General features: G+C 33.4%; 2 protein-coding genes across 6 annotated transcripts in view; one reads left to right on the top strand and one right to left on the bottom strand.

Annotated features, from left to right (window-relative positions):
• Positions 1–15,990, top strand: part of LOC133632945 (leucine-rich repeat-containing protein 43-like) — a 49,964-nt gene extending 33,974 nt beyond the window's left edge. Inside the window, exons 8-12 of the mRNA XM_062025798.1 lie at positions 7,529–7,668; positions 7,779–7,859; positions 11,205–11,402; positions 11,480–11,570; positions 15,436–15,990. Coding sequence (XP_061881782.1) covers positions 7,529–7,668; positions 7,779–7,859; positions 11,205–11,402; positions 11,480–11,570; positions 15,436–15,578 — 653 coding nt within the window. The 3' untranslated portion in view covers positions 15,579–15,990. The remainder of the gene's footprint in view (positions 1–7,528; positions 7,669–7,778; positions 7,860–11,204; positions 11,403–11,479; positions 11,571–15,435) is intronic.
• clip1a (CAP-GLY domain containing linker protein 1a) overlaps positions 15,562–16,447 on the bottom strand; it is a 52,861-nt gene continuing 51,975 nt past the window's right edge. For 3 of the 5 annotated variants that reach the window (XM_062025793.1, XM_062025796.1, XM_062025795.1), the window contains one exon: positions 15,563–16,344. In XM_062025793.1, coding sequence (XP_061881777.1) covers positions 16,116–16,344 — 229 coding nt within the window. In that variant the 3' untranslated portion in view covers positions 15,563–16,115. Of the gene's footprint in view, positions 16,345–16,447 lie in introns of all 5 variants that reach the window. The other 2 variants (XM_062025794.1, XM_062025797.1) reach the window with 2 other exon arrangements.

Below are 16,447 nucleotides of genomic sequence, written 5' to 3'. Positions count from 1 at the left end.
AACATGTAATAATACATTTATAACACATCTACTATGAAAACATGTAATAACACATTTATAACACATCTACTTTGAAAACATGTAATAACACATTTATGACCTATTTACACAAAACATGAATAAACACATTTGTAACACATTTAATTGAAAACATGTAGTAAGACATTTATAACAACTACTTTGAAAACATGTAATAACACATTTATAACACCTACTTTGAAAACATGTAATAACACATTTATGACTTATTTACAAAAAACATGAAATAACACATTTGTAACACGTTTAATTGAAAACATGTAATAACACATTTATAACACTTTTACTTGCATGAAACACGCTTTCATTAAAGCATCAATTTCTTAACATTTGAAACCTGTAATAACACATTTTTAACACATTTACACTGGAAAACATGTAATAACACATTTATAACATATTTATGCAAAAAAAATAAACATTTGTATCACATTTACACTAAAACATGTAATAACACATTTATAACACATCTACTTTGAAAACTTATAACACATTTATGACTTATTTACACAAAACATGAATAAACACATTTGTAACACATTTAATTGAAAACATGTAGTAAGACATTTATAACAAATTTACTTTCACTGAACACATTAAGTTGCACAATCACCACACTTTCATTCAAGCATCCATTATTAACATTTTAAAACATGTAATAACACATTTGTAACACATTTACATTGAAAACATGTAATAACACATTTGTAACACATTTACATTGAAAACATGTAATAACACATTTATAACACATTTACATTGAAAACATGTAATAACACATTTATAACATTTATACGAGACATAAAATAGATTTGTAACACATTTACTTTGAAAACATGTAATAACACATTTACGACTTATTTACAAAAACACGCTTTCATTAAAGCATCAATTTCAAAACATTTTAAACCTGTGTTAACACATTTTTAACACATTTACACTGAAAACATGTAATAACACATTTATGACCTATTTACACAAAACATAAATAAACACATTTGTAACACATTTAATTGAAAACATGTAGTAAGACATTTATAACAAATTTACTTATTCATCTGTAACAAATGTGTTATTTCATGTTTTTTGAAAATAGGTCATAAATGTGTTATTACATGTTTTCAAAGTAGGTGTTATAAATGTGTTATTACATGTTTTCAAAGTAGGTGTTATAAATGTGTTATTACATGTTTTCAAAGTAGGTGTTATAAATGTGTTATTACATGTTTTCAAAGTAGGTGTTATAAATGTGTTATTACATGTTTTCAAAGTAGGTGTTATAAATGTGTTATTACATGTTTTCAGTGTAAATGTGTTACACATCTATTTCATGTCTCGTATAAATGTGTTATAAATGTTATTACATGTTTTCAGTGTAAAAATGTTATAAATGTGTTATTACATGTTTTCAGTGTAAATGTGTTACAAATGTGTTATTACATGTTTTAAAATGTTAATAATTGATGCTTTAATGAAAGTGTGGTGATTGTGCAACTTAATGAATGAAAACATGTAATAACACATTTATAACACTTTTACTTGCATGAAACACGCTTTCATTAAAGCATCAATTTCTTAACATTTTAAACCTCTAATAACACATTTATAACACATTTACACTGAAAACATGTAATAACACATTTATAACATATTTATGCAACAAATAAAATAACATTTGTATCACATTTACACTAAAAACATGTAATAACACATTTATAACACATCTACTTTGAAAACATGTAATAACACATTTATGACCTATTTACACAAAACATGAATAAACACATTTGTAACACATTTAATTGAAAACATGTAGTAAGACATTTATAATAAATTGACTGATTCATCTGTAACAAATGTGTTATTTCATGTTTTGTAAATAAGTCATAAATGTGTTATTACATGTTTTCAAAGTAGTTGTTATAAATGTGTTATTACATGTTTTCAAAGTAGGTGTTATAAATGTGTTATTACATGTTTTCAGTGTAAATGTGTTAAAAATTTATTTTATGTCTCATATAAAAATGTTAATGTATTATTACATGTTTTCAGTGTAAATGTGTTACAAATGTGTTATTCCATGTTTTAAAATGTTATTAACTGATGCTTTAACGAAAGTGTGGTGATTGTGCAACTTAATGAATGAAAACATGTAATAACACATTTATGACACTTTTACTTGCATGAAACACACTTTCATTAAAGCATCAATTTCTTAACATTTTAAACCTGTAATAACACATTTATAACACATTTACACTGAAAACATGTAATAACACATTTATAACATACTTATGGAAAATATAAAATAACCTATTTGTATCACATTTACACTGAAAACATGTAATAACACACTTATAACACATCTACTTTGAAAACATGTAATAACACACTTATAACACATCTACTTTGAAAACATGTAATAACACATTAATAACACATCTACTTTGAAAACATGTAATAACACATTAATAACACATCTACTTTGAAAACATGTAATAACACATTTATGACCTATTTACAAAAAACAAACACATTCGTAACACATTTAATTGAAAACATGTAGTAAGACATTTATAACAACTACTTTGAAAACATGTAATAACACATTTATAACACCTACTTTGAAAACATGTAATAACACATTTATAACACTTTTACTTGCATGAAACACGCTTTCATTAAAGCATCAATTTCTTAACATTTTAAACCTGTAATAACACATTTATAACACATTTACACGGAAAACATGTAATAACACATTTATGACATATTTATGCAAAAAATAAAATAACATATTTGTATCACATTTACACTGAAAACATGTAATAATACATTTATAACACATCTACTATGAAAACATGTAATAACACATTTATAACACATCTACTTTGAAAACATGTAATAACACATTTATGACCTATTTACACAAAACATGAATAAACACATTTGTAACACGTTTAATTGAAAACATGTAGTAAGACATTTATAACAACTACTTTGAAAACATGTAATAACACATTTATAACACCTACTTTGAAAACATGTAATAACACATTAATAACACATCTACTTTGAAAACATGTAATAACACATTAATAACACATCTACTTTGAAAACATGTAATAACACATTTATGACCTATTTACAAAAAACAAACACATTCGTAACACATTTAATTGAAAACATGTAGTAAGACATTTATAACAACTACTTTGAAAACATGTAATAACACATTTATAACACCTACTTTGAAAACATGTAATAACACATTTATAACACTTTTACTTGCATGAAACACGCTTTCATTAAAGCATCAATTTCTTAACATTTTAAACCTGTAATAACACATTTACACTGACAACATGTAATAACACATTTATAACATATTTATACGAGACAAAATAGATTTGTAACACATTTACAGTGAAAACATGTAATAACACATTTATAACACTTTTACTTGCATTAAAGCATCAATTTCTTAACATTTTAAACCTGTATTAACACATTTATAACACATTTACACTGAAAACATGTAATAACACATTTATAACATATTTATGCAAAAAATAAAATAACATTTGTATTACATTTACACTAAAAACATGTAATAACACATTTATAACACTTTTACTTGCATGAAACACGCTTTCATTAAAGCATCAATTTCTTAACATTTTAAACCTGTAATAACACATTTTTAACACATTTACACTGAAAACATGTAATAACACATTTATAACATACTTATGGAAAATATAAAATAACCTATTTGTATCACATTTACACTGAAAACATGTAATAACACACTTATAACACATCTACTTTGAAAACATGTAATAACACACTTATAACACATCTACTTTGAAAACATGTAATAACACATTAATAACACATCTACTTTGGAAAACATGTAATAACACATTTATGACCTATTTACAAAAAACATAAACACATTTGTAACACATTTAATTGAAAACATGTAGTAAGACATTTATAACACCTACTTTGAAAACATGTAATAACACATTTATAACACTTTTACTTGCATGAAACACGCTTTCATTAAAGCATCAATTTCTTAACATTTTAAACCTGTTATAACACATTTATAACACATTTACACTGAAAACATGTAATAACACATTTATAACACTTTTACTTGCATTAAAGCATCAATTTCTTAACATTTGAAACATGTATTAACACATTCATAGCACATTTACACTAAAAACATGTAATAACACATTTATAACATATTTATGCAGAAAATAAAATAACATATTTGTATTACATTTACACTAAAAACATGTAATAACACATTTATAACACATCTACTTTGAAAACATGTAATAACACATTTATAACACATCTAGTTTGAAAACATGTAATAACACATTTATAACACATCTACTTTGAAAACATGTAATAACACATTTATGACCTATTTACGCAAAACATGAATAAACACATTTGTAACACATTTACACTGAAAACATGTAATAACACATTTATAACACCTACTTTGAAAACATGTAATAACACATTTATGACTTATTTACAAAAAAACATGAAATAACACATTTGTTACAGATGAATTGAAAACATGTAATAACACATTTATAACACTTTTACTTGCATGAAACACGCTTTCATTAAAGCATCAATTTCTTAACATTTTAAACCTGTAATAACACATTTTTAACATATTTACACTGAAAACATGTAATAACACATTTATAACATATTTATACGAGACATAAAATAGATTTGTAACACATTTACACTGAAAACATGTAATAACACATTTATGACTTATTTACAAAAAACATGAAATAACACATTTGTAACAGATGAATTGAAAACATGTAATAACACATTTATAACACTTTTACTTGCATTAAAGCATCAATTTCTTAACATTTTAAACCTGTATTAACACATTTATAACACATTTACACTGAAAACATGTAATAACATATTTATGCAAAAAATAAAATAACATATTTGTATCACATTTACACTAAAAACATGTAATAACACATTTATAACACATCTACTTTGAAAACATGTAATAACACATGTATGACTTATTTACAAAAAACATGAATAAACACATTTGTAACACATTTAATTGTATAGTGAGGGGCAGAGGTGTGGACTCGAGTCACATGACTTGGACTCGAGTCAGACTCGAGTCATGAATTTGATGACTTTAGACTCGACTTGACAAAATGTAAAGAGACTTGCAACTCGACTTGGACTTTAACATCAATGACTTGTGACTTCACTTGGACTTGAGCCTTTTGACTTGACATGACTTGCTACTTTCCCCAAAACCCAACGATTAAAAAGTTATTTGGGAGCGCTCCGTATCTTCCAAAGTGTACGTGTGTCGATGTGTGTGTCTGTCAGGGAGTGTGCGCTCTCTCAGCGTGTGTGTCTGTCAGTACAACAGCCAATCAAATTAGATCCACATTGTTTTCATCCCACGGCATTCATCCAATCAAATTGCAGAACAACCAACGAAGAATAGCTCTCAAACAACGCGCCAGTGAGGAAAAATTACGTCAAAGATAGTTTCGTTCGGGTATTAAAACTACGACTTGGTCAACAAAAAACGAATTGCAACAACTTCCAACTTCGTTCGACATTTGAAGTTGCAAACAGAACGGTAAGTTTTGAATGTAAGATAACGTTTATTGGCTAAGTAACATGACTTTTATTTGCTGTGTTGTTAAATCAGTGAGGCTGTAACCTCACTGCTAACGTTATAACCATAGACATCTTATAAGTAGACGCAGCATGGAGCGCTACTGCCTACTGGCGCAGACGAGACGCGGGGCCGCCATCTTGGAGTGGTGATCCGCTCCACTCAGTGCAATTCATTTGGCAGGAGCAATGAACTGTCAGCGCATTTAATTCATTTTACCTCACTGAATACCACTGATTTTCACGCGCTTTTTTGTCATACGTGTAGCTATGATAAAGGACACAAGTTTTGGCGTGTTTTATTATTAATAGTTTGTTTAACAGTTATAAAATATTCTTATATGCTATAAATGACCAGACGTCCGAGATCAAAACTGGGAGTATAATCCCAGAGATGCGGGAAAAACGGTCATCTATTTTTAAATTCAAGAAACAATATGATTAGGTTATATAAACATGCGTATATTCTACATAAACAATGTATAGATATCTATATATCTTAGGGACCTATAGACTGTATCTCTGTTGCTGCAGCACCAGAGAGTTTATTCTGTCTTGACACTTTGTATTGATATTTTGTATTACATTCTTCCCTTAAATGATCATGTTTACAGTGATTGTTTTATATGTATTTTTTATGTATGTCGCTTTGGATAAAAGCCTCTGCCAAATACTTTAACACAGTGGTCCCCAACCAACGGGCCGCGGTCCGGTACCGGTCCGTGGATCGATTGGTACCGGGCCGCACAAGAAATAAAAAAATACAAAAAATTATTATTACTATTTTTTTTTTTAAATTAAATCAACATAAAAAACACAAGATACACTTACAATTAGTGCACCAACCCAAAAAACCGCCCTCCCCACTCATTCACACTCATTCGCACAAATGGGGTTGTTTCTTTCTGTTATTAATATTTTTGGTTCCTACATTATATATCAATATATATCAATACAGTCTGCAAGGGATATACAGTCCCTGCAATTTTAAATGCACTTGTTTTAATAAATAAATACAGCGTTTTAAAAGCATACACAATCTGTGTAAATATATTAGTCTGTGGTTAAAAGGACTTGAAAGGACTCGAAACTTAAAATGCCGGACTTGGGACTTGACTTGAGACTTTCCAGTCTTGACTTTGGACTTGACTTGGGACTTGCCTGTCTTGACTCGGGACTTGACTCGAGACTTGAGGGCAAAGACTTGAGACTTACTTGTGACTTGCAAAACAATGACTTGGTCCCACCTCTGGTGAGGGGTATATTGTAGCGTCCCGGGAGAGTTAGTGCTGCAAGGGGTTCTGGGTATTTGTTCTGTTGTGTTTATGTTGTGTTACGGTGCGGATGTTCTCCCGAAATGTGTTTGTCATTCTTGTTTGGTGTGGGTTCACAGTGTGGCGCATATTTGTAACAGTGTTAAAGTTGTTTATACGGACACCCTCAGTGTGACCTGTATGGCTGTTGACCAAGTATGCCTTGCATTCACTTGTGTGTGTGTGAAAAGCCGTAGATATTATGTGATTGGACCGGCACGCAAAGGCTGTGCCTTTAAGGTTTATTGTCTGCCATTACCTGCTGTTTACCGGCAGGTAATGGCAGACAGGAAAAGAGATATTAAGATGTTTCATTAGACACGACCAAAACGACGTACGGTAAAAATGTTAATTCCATTGTGACAGGAAGGATTGCAGGAAGGGTGATGAGGAAATAGAGATCAGTGAATGACGTAATCATGGAAGGTTCCACCATCTTGTTTGTACTTTGTGAGTCACAGAGTCGAGACACAGCACCTCACGCCACCCCTGGTCGGACTGCGTGGACTTCAGTGACGCACTCACGCTCATCATCAGAGACCTGAGGGGCTTCAAGAAATTCCTCAGCCAAGGACTTCAGGTTCATATTGAACAGGAAAAGGTGAGCCAAACGTGAAAGAAACAAATAACACATCAAATGAAATGAAAGGAATAATAAAAGACGTGTTTGTAGTACTACGCTTGTCTTTGTTCAATGTGACGCTCACTCAGGTGCTGTCGTGGCCCGCCGAGGTCCCTGACGACGCCCCCTTGGCCAAAAATGATCAAGCCAATAAAAAAGGAGGCAAACAAGTGAGTGGTTGTGTTCTTTGCCTGCTGTTTTTTAAAGAAAAACAACAGTCAAAGAGCCTCTATACAACAGGAGGTGCTTTTAAGGACCTACTGTAAAAAACGCTTCTCAAAGATCCTCTATGTGACAGGAGCATTTTGATGTTTAAAGAACCTACTGTAAAAAGGCTGGTCAAAGATCTTTCTGCTATTGTTTAGGGCCATACGGGAAAACAAAAATGCAGTTCAAGGAAACCTATGCAAAAAAAGCTAGTCAAAGATCCTCTATATGACAATGTTTACAAGGGCCTACAGCAAAAACAGTAGTCAAAGATCCTCTATGTGACAGGAGTGCCCTGCTATCTTTTTTTAGGGCCGTACAGGTAAACAAAAATGCCATTCAAGGAAACCTATGCAAAAAAAAGCTAGTCAAAGATCCTCTATATTACCATGTTTACAAGGACTTACAGCAAAAACAGTAGTCAAAGATCCTCTATGTGACAGGAGTGCCCTGCTATCTTTTTTTAGGGCCGTACAGGTAAACAAAAATGCCATTCAAGGAAACCTATGCAAAAAAAAGCTAGTCAAAGATCCTCTATATTACCATGTTTACAAGGACTTACAGCAAAAACAGTAGTCAAAGATCCTCTATGTGACAGGAGTGCCCTGCTATCTTTTTTTAGGGCCGTACAGGTAAACAAAAATGCCATTCAAGGAAACCTATGCAAAAAAAAAGCTGGTCAAAGATCCTCTATATTACCATGTTTACAAGGACTTACAGAAAAAAACAGTAGTCAAAGATCTTCTATGTGACAGGAGTGCCCTGCTATCTTTTTTAGGGCCATATAGGAAAACAAAAATGCCATTCAAGGAAACCTATGCAAAAAAAGCTAGTCAAAGATCCTCTATATTACAGTGTTTACAAGGACTTACAGCAAAAACAGTAGTCAAAGATCCTCTATGTGACAGGAGTGCCCTGCTATCTTTTTTAGGGCCGTACAGGAAAACAAAAATGCCATTCAAGGAAACCTATGCAAAAAAGCTAGTCAAAGATCCTCTATATTACAGCGTTTACAAGGACCTACAGCAAAAACAGTAGTCAAAGATCCTCTATATTACAACGTTTACAAGGACCTACAGCAAAAACAGTAGTCAAAGATCCTCTATATTACAATTTTTACAAGGACCTACAGCAAAAACAGTAGTCAAAGATCCTCTATATTACAATGTTTACAAGGACCTACAGCAAAAACAGTAGTCAAAGATCCTCTATATTACAATGTTTACAAGGACCTACAGCAAAAACAGTAGTCAAAGATCCTCTATATTACAATGTTTACAAGGACCTACAGCAAAAACAGTAGTCAAAGATCCTCTATATTACAACGTTTACAAGGACCTACAGCAAAAACAGTAGTCAGAGATCCTCTATATTACAATGTTTACAAGGACCTGCAGCAAAAACAGTAGTCAAAGATCCTCTATATTACAATGTTTACAAGGACCTACAGCAAAAACAGTAGTCAAAGATCCTCTATATTACAATGTTTACAAGGACCTACAGCAAAAACAGTAGTCAAAGATCCTCTACATTACAATGTTTACAAGGACCTACAGCAAAAACAGTAGTCAAAGATCCTCTATATTACAATGTTTACAAGGACCTACAGCAAAAACAGTAGTCAAAGATCCTCTATATTACAATGTTTACAAGGACCTACAGCAAAAACAGTAGTCAAAGATCCTCTATATTTCAGCGTTTACAAGGACCTACAGCAAAAACAGTAGTCAAAGATCCTCTATATTACAATGTTACAAGGACCTACAGCAAAAACAGTAGTCAAAGATCCTCTATATTACAATGTTTACAAGGACCTACAGCAAAAACAGTAGTCAAAGATCCTCTATATCACAATGTTTACAAGGACCTACAGCAAAAACAGTAGTCAAAGATCCTCTATATTACAATGTTTACAAGGACCTACAGCAAAAACAGTAGTCAAAGATCCTCTATATCACAATGTTTACAAGGACCTACAGCAAAAACAGTAGTCAAAGATCCTCTATATTACAATGTTTACAAGGACCTACAGCAAAAACAGTAGTCAAAGATCCTCTATATTACAATGTTTACAAGGACCTACAGCAAAAACAGTAGTCAAAGATCCTCTATATTACAATGTTTACAAGGACCTACAGCAAAAACAGTAGTCAAAGATCCTCTATATTTCAGCGTTTACAAGGACCTACAGCAAAAACAGTAGTCAAAGATCCTCTATATTACAATGTTACAAGGACCTACAGCAAAAACAGTAGTCAAAGATCCTCTATATTACAATGTTTACAAGGACCTACAGCAAAAACAGTAGTCAAAGATCCTCTATATCACAATGTTTACAAGGACCTACAGCAAAAACAGTAGTCAAAGATCCTCTATATTACAATGTTTACAAGGACCTACAGCAAAAACAGTAGTCAAAGATCCTCTATATCACAATGTTTACAAGGACCTACAGCAAAAACAGTAGTCAAAGATCCTCTATATTACAATGTTTACAAGGACCTACAGCAAAAACAGTAGTCAAAGATCCTCTATATTACAATGTTTACAAGGACCTACAGCAAAAACAGTAGTCAAAGATCCTCTATATTACAATGTTTACAAGGACCTACAGCAAAAACAGTAGTCAAAGATCCTCTATATTACAATGTTTACAAGGACCTACAGCAAAAACAGTAGTCAAAGATCCTCTATATTACAATGTTTAAAAGGACCTACAGCAAAAACAGTAGTCAAAGATCCTCTATATTTCAGCGTTTACAAGGACCTGCAGCAAAAACATTAGTCAAAGATCCTCTATATTACAATGTTTAAAAGGACCTACAGCAAAAACAGTAGTCAAAGATCCTCTATATTACAATGTTTACAAGGACCTACAGCAAAAACAGTAGTCAAAGATCCTCTATATTACAATGTTTACAAGGACCTACAGCAAAAACAGTAGTCAAATATCCTCTATATTACAATGTTTACAAGGACCTACAGCAAAAACAGTAGTCAAAGATCCTCTATATTACAATGTTTACAAGGACCTACAGCAAAAACAGTAGTCAAAGATCCTCTATATTACAATGTTTACAAGGACCTACAGCAAAAACAGTAGTCAAATATCCTCTATATTACAACGTTTACAAGGACCTACACCAAAAACAGTAGTCAAAGATCCTCTATATTACAATGTTTACAAGGACCTACAGCAAAAACAGTAGTCAAAGATCCTCTATATTACAATGTTTACAAGGACCTGCAGGGAGTGGGGGTGTAAATCTTTGGTGTGTCCCCAAGCTGACGGTCTTGTCCTCCCGCAGGCGGCCAAGAAGGACAAGAAGAAGAAGAAGGCGAGCACGGTGTTGATACCAGACGCCCCCATCATCACGCTGGTGGCGTCGGCACATGTTCCGCTGCACAAGCTGCTGCTCAGCGGCTGCCACAAGGTCAGCGCCCTCTGCAACTTTGGTGTCCTGCACAGAGATCCTCCCGCAGAAGACGCCCGCACACCCCCGGAGGCAAGTGTGGGGAGTGGGGTGGGGTGGGGGGTGTGTCACTGCTTCACGGTCATGGTGTGTGTCGCTCTCTCTTGAAGAAAGCCACAGCGGAGAAGAAGGCCAAGGAGGAGCCCAAGAAGAAAGCGGGCGGCCGCGCCGCCATCAAGAAACCAGCGGTGGTGGTCAGAGGTATTACCTGTCCTCACCACTTTGGCCGTCCAATACACATGACGCTTGTTTTATCACTTTTTTTTATCATAGACGCCCACAATGGAGGTTTACATCTAATCAAATAAGCATATAACATCCATCCATCCATTTTCTACCGCTTGTCCCTTTTGGGGTCGCTGGAGCCTATCTCAGCTGCATTCGAGCGGTAGGCGGAGTACACCCTGGACAAGTCGCCACCTCATCACAGGGCCTAAATTTGTGTTATTATTATTATTAATAGGGATGTCCGATAATGGCTTTTTTTGCCGATATCTGATATTCCGATATTGTCCAACTCTTAATTACCGATACAGATATATACAGTCGTGGAATTAACACATTATTATGCCTAATTTGGACAACCAGGTATGGTGAAGATAAGGTCCTTTTTTTTTTAATTCATAAAATAAAATAAGATAAATAAATTAAAAACATTTTCTTGAATAAAAAAGAAAGTAAAACAATATAAAAACAGTTACATAGAAACTAGTAATGAATGAAAATGAGTCAAATTAAGTGTTAAAGGTTAGTACTATTAGTGGACCAGCAGCACGCACAATCATGTGTGCTTACGGACTGTATCCCTTGCAGACTGTATTGATATATATTGATATACTACAGGGGTCACCAACGCGGTGCCCGCGGGCACCAGGTAGCCCGTAAGGACCAGATGAGTAGCCCGCTGGCCTGTTCTAAAAATAACTCAAATAGCAGCACTTACCAGTGAGCTGCCTCTATTTTTTAAATTGTATTAATTTACTAGCAAGCTAATCTCGCTTTGCTCGACATTTTTAATTCTAAAAGAGACAAAACTCAAATAGAATTTGAAAATCCAAGAAAATATTTTAAAGACTTGGTCTTCACTTGTTTAAATAAATTCATTAATTTTTTTACTTTGCTTCTTATAACTTTCAGAAAGACAATTTTAGAGAAAAAATACAACCTTAAAAATTATTTTAGGATTTTTAAACACATATACCTTTTTACCTTTTAAATTCCTTCCTCTTCTTTCCTGACAATTTAAATCAATGTTCAAGTAAATTAATTTTTTTTATTGTAAAGAAAAATAAATACATTTTAATTTAATTCTTCATTTTAGCTTCTGTTTTTTCGACGAAGAATATTTGTGAAATATTTCTTCAAACTTATTATGATTAAAATTCAAAAAAATTATTCTGGCAAATCTAGAAAATCTGTAGAATCAAACTTAAATCTTATTTCAAAGTCTTTTGAATTTCGTTTAAAATTTTTGTTCTGGAAAATCTAGAAGAAATAATGATTTGTCTTTGTTAGAAATATGGCTTGGTCCATCCATCCATCCATCCATTTTCTACCGCTTATTCCCTTTGGGGTCGCGGGAGCGCTGGAGCCTATCTCAGCTACAATCGGGCGGAAGGCGGGGTACACCCTGGACAAGTCGCCACCTCATCGCTTGGTCCAATTTGTTATATATTCTAACAAAGTGTAGATTGGATTTTAACCTATTTAAAACATGTCATCAAAATTCTAAAATGAATCTTAATCAGGAAAAATGACTAATGATGTTCCATAAATTATTTTTTAAATTTTTTCAAAAAGATTCGAATTAGCTACTTTTTCTCTTCTTTTTTTCAGTTGAATTTTGAATTTTAAAGAGTCGAAATTGAAGATAAACTATGTTTCAAAATTGAATAGTCATTTTTTTCGTGTTTTCTCCTCTTTTAAACCGTTCAATTAAGTGTAAATATCATTAATTATTAATAATAACAGAGTTAAAGGTAAATTAAGCAAATTGGCTATTTCTGGCAATTTATTTAAGTGTGTATCAAACTGGTAGCCCTTCGCATTAATCAGTACCCAAGAAGTAGCTCTTGCTTTCAAAAAGGTTGGTGACCCCTGATAAATAATGTAGGAACCAGAATATTAATAACAGAAAGAAACAACCCTTTTGTGTGAGTGTAAATGGGGGAGGGAGTTTTTTTTTGGGTGGGTGCACTAATTGTAAGTGTATCTTGTGTTTTTTATTATGATTTAATAAAAAAACAAAAACAAAAAAAAACGATACCGATAATAAAAAAAACGATACCGATAATTTCCGATATTACATTTTAAAGCATTTATCGGCCGATATTATCGGACATCTCTAATTAACACCAATTGTGCTGCCATCATACATTTCGAAGACAGAGTCCACGTGGGTATTACTATCTAAAAAGGCACTATATATTACATTTTTATTATTATTAATATTTAAGTTCTCTGTTACGTTCGGCGTACGCAAACATTTAAAAAAACATGTTTTGTCAGCAGTGAATATTAAGACCTCGCAACAAAACAAGTCACCCATTGGAAAACAGCCGATTTAACACATTAACACCAATTGTGCTGCCATCATACATTTCAAAGACAGAGTCCACGTGGGTGTTACTGTCTAAAAACAATATACAGGATATGTGTGAGTGTGCATGTTGTCTGTCTATCAGTGTTGGCCCTGCGATGAGGTGGCGACTTGTCCAGGGTGTACCCCGCCTTCCGTCCCATTGTAGCTGAGATAGGCTCCAGCACCCCCTGCGACACCGAAGGGAATAAGCGGTAGTAAATGGATAAATGGATAGATGATAAGATAGGATGGACATGATTTATCCCACAATGAGAGTACAAAAATGAAAGAACACAAATGTGAGCAGCTAAACACCAAAACACAAGGCCAGCACAGATAGACAAGAAAGCTTTCACACATGAGGGACAATTTAGTGTTGTCAGATAAACATGAGGGAAATGTAAATACAATACAGCATCTATATTAATTATGTTAAATACAATGTTAAATACAATACAGCATCTAGATAATTATGTTAAATACAATACAGCATCTAGATAATTATAAATCATTTATTAGATAATTATGTTAAAAAGAAAAACTTTTGCAAGGAAAAAGGTGGTAAAATCCAGAATTTGTACTAATTATACCAAATGCTATAAATTAGAAAAAATTAAGAAATATTCAAATAATATTTAAAAATACATGTAAAATAGAATATATTTTTTAAATTTAGATATGAAATCACAAATATTTTTTTAGTTTTGTGTACATAACCTAAAATCTACAAGCTGATAAAATGTGTTAAAAAAAAATGTAACAGAATTTTTGATAATCGATTATTAAAAATTATTTCAATATAATTATAAATACTAACTTTTCATGGGTGAAATCATTTTAAATGGTGTAAATTTTAGTCATGAAAAGTCCAGCTCACCTGTATTGTTTGTTATTGCATTGAACAAAATATTTCAATAGAATTGCTCAAATTAAAAACAGCATTTAACATACAACTCATGTTTAAATAATAAAAAGAAACCGTAATATGGTGTGAACCTAAAGTTTACATGATTGGTAAAGTAAAAAAAAAAAGATTTTCTATGGGCAGAGTGTAATCAATATGATATAAAAGCTTTACAAAACATGAGTTGTATGTTGAATGTCATTATAAAAGTTTCTTTTTTAGCATTAGCAAAGTCCTTTTGATGATCCAATGGTCAACATTTTTGACAGAGCTCGTGGATCATTAGACCGTGCAGGTGTGCCCACAATGAAGTACAATTTAGCCTAATTGGTCCTTGTCACACAACCCATGTGTTCCTAATATAGTGGTCATATATATAGTAAGGGTGGGTGAAGTGTGTGTGTGTGTGTATGATGCAGTGAAGGGAGGGTGGGTGAAGTGTGTGTGTGTGTGTATGATTCAGTGTAGTGAGGGTGGGCGAAGTGTGTGTATGATTCAGTGTAGTGAGGGTGGGTGAAGTGTGTGTATGATGCAGTGAAAGGAAAAGAGAGTGACAACTGTGACTTCACACACCAACACAGGTGCAGAGTCCACCACCGTGGAGCTGAGCGTGGAACTAAAGAAATGGCGCAACGCGTGTGAAGTGTCACCGCTGTTACCTCCAGAACGAAGACAGCAGCAGGGTCGATGGAAAGACGTTAGGAGGAAGATTTTGAATAAGTAACTTTTATTAATTTTTCCCCATGGACATCAAAACCGTTTTATTTTATTACAAAAAAAAACAGAATTAATGTGTTTCTCACACACACCCAAACACACAAAACCAAGAAGAAGTAAGGATGTGTGTGTGAAGTGTTTTTATAAGTGTTCAATGTTTTTAATAAAGCCAAAATGTCCTCGTGTCTTCCTCTCTCCTACATGCACATTATCAAACCTTTAAAAGTATTTCCCAGCATTAAAAAAATAAACTATGGCTTGCCAATTTTCAAACAAGACGACACTCCACGGTGTCATTCTTCAAATAGACTTGATTTATATATATATATATTTATAGATATTTGTCCACAAGCTGTGCAAACAACAATCAAGATATGGATCAATAAAGTCAACTCTGACAGACAATGGCTTCATGAGATGTGCGAAGATGGCGTACTTCTTATTTAAATAAGGGCTTGCATTAAAAAGCAACTCTTTGAACACTCAAACAGTCGTCCAGCATTGGTGGGGAAAAAGGAGGAAGGCAGTGATTGTGGGAGCGCCGTCAGAATGTCTGGTCATCGTTGCAAGCGTCGGTCCAGTGGCCAAACATCTCGCAGGTGTTGCAGTAAGGTCGCTCATCGCCTTTGCTGCCGTGGTAGGAGGTGTGCGGCGGCGAGTCGGCCATCTGCTCCTGCGTGGGACAGTCCTCGGTGTCGTGCTTGTCGAAGCAGTCGCAGATGTCGCAGAAGAGTCGTGGCGGCAGCTTCTTTTTCACGGGCTCCTTGTCCCCCCTGCGGTGTCAAAGGACAACATTGTGTTCAGTCTGCTGCGGAGGTAGGGAACCTAGGGCTCTGGAGCCAGATGTGGCTCTTTTGATGACTGCACCTGGCTCTC

This window comes from Entelurus aequoreus, linkage group LG17, assembly GCF_033978785.1.
Source record: "Entelurus aequoreus isolate RoL-2023_Sb linkage group LG17, RoL_Eaeq_v1.1, whole genome shotgun sequence".
Lineage (NCBI taxonomy): Eukaryota > Metazoa > Chordata > Actinopteri > Syngnathiformes > Syngnathidae > Entelurus > Entelurus aequoreus.
This window is presented reverse-complemented; position numbering and strand designations above follow the sequence as displayed.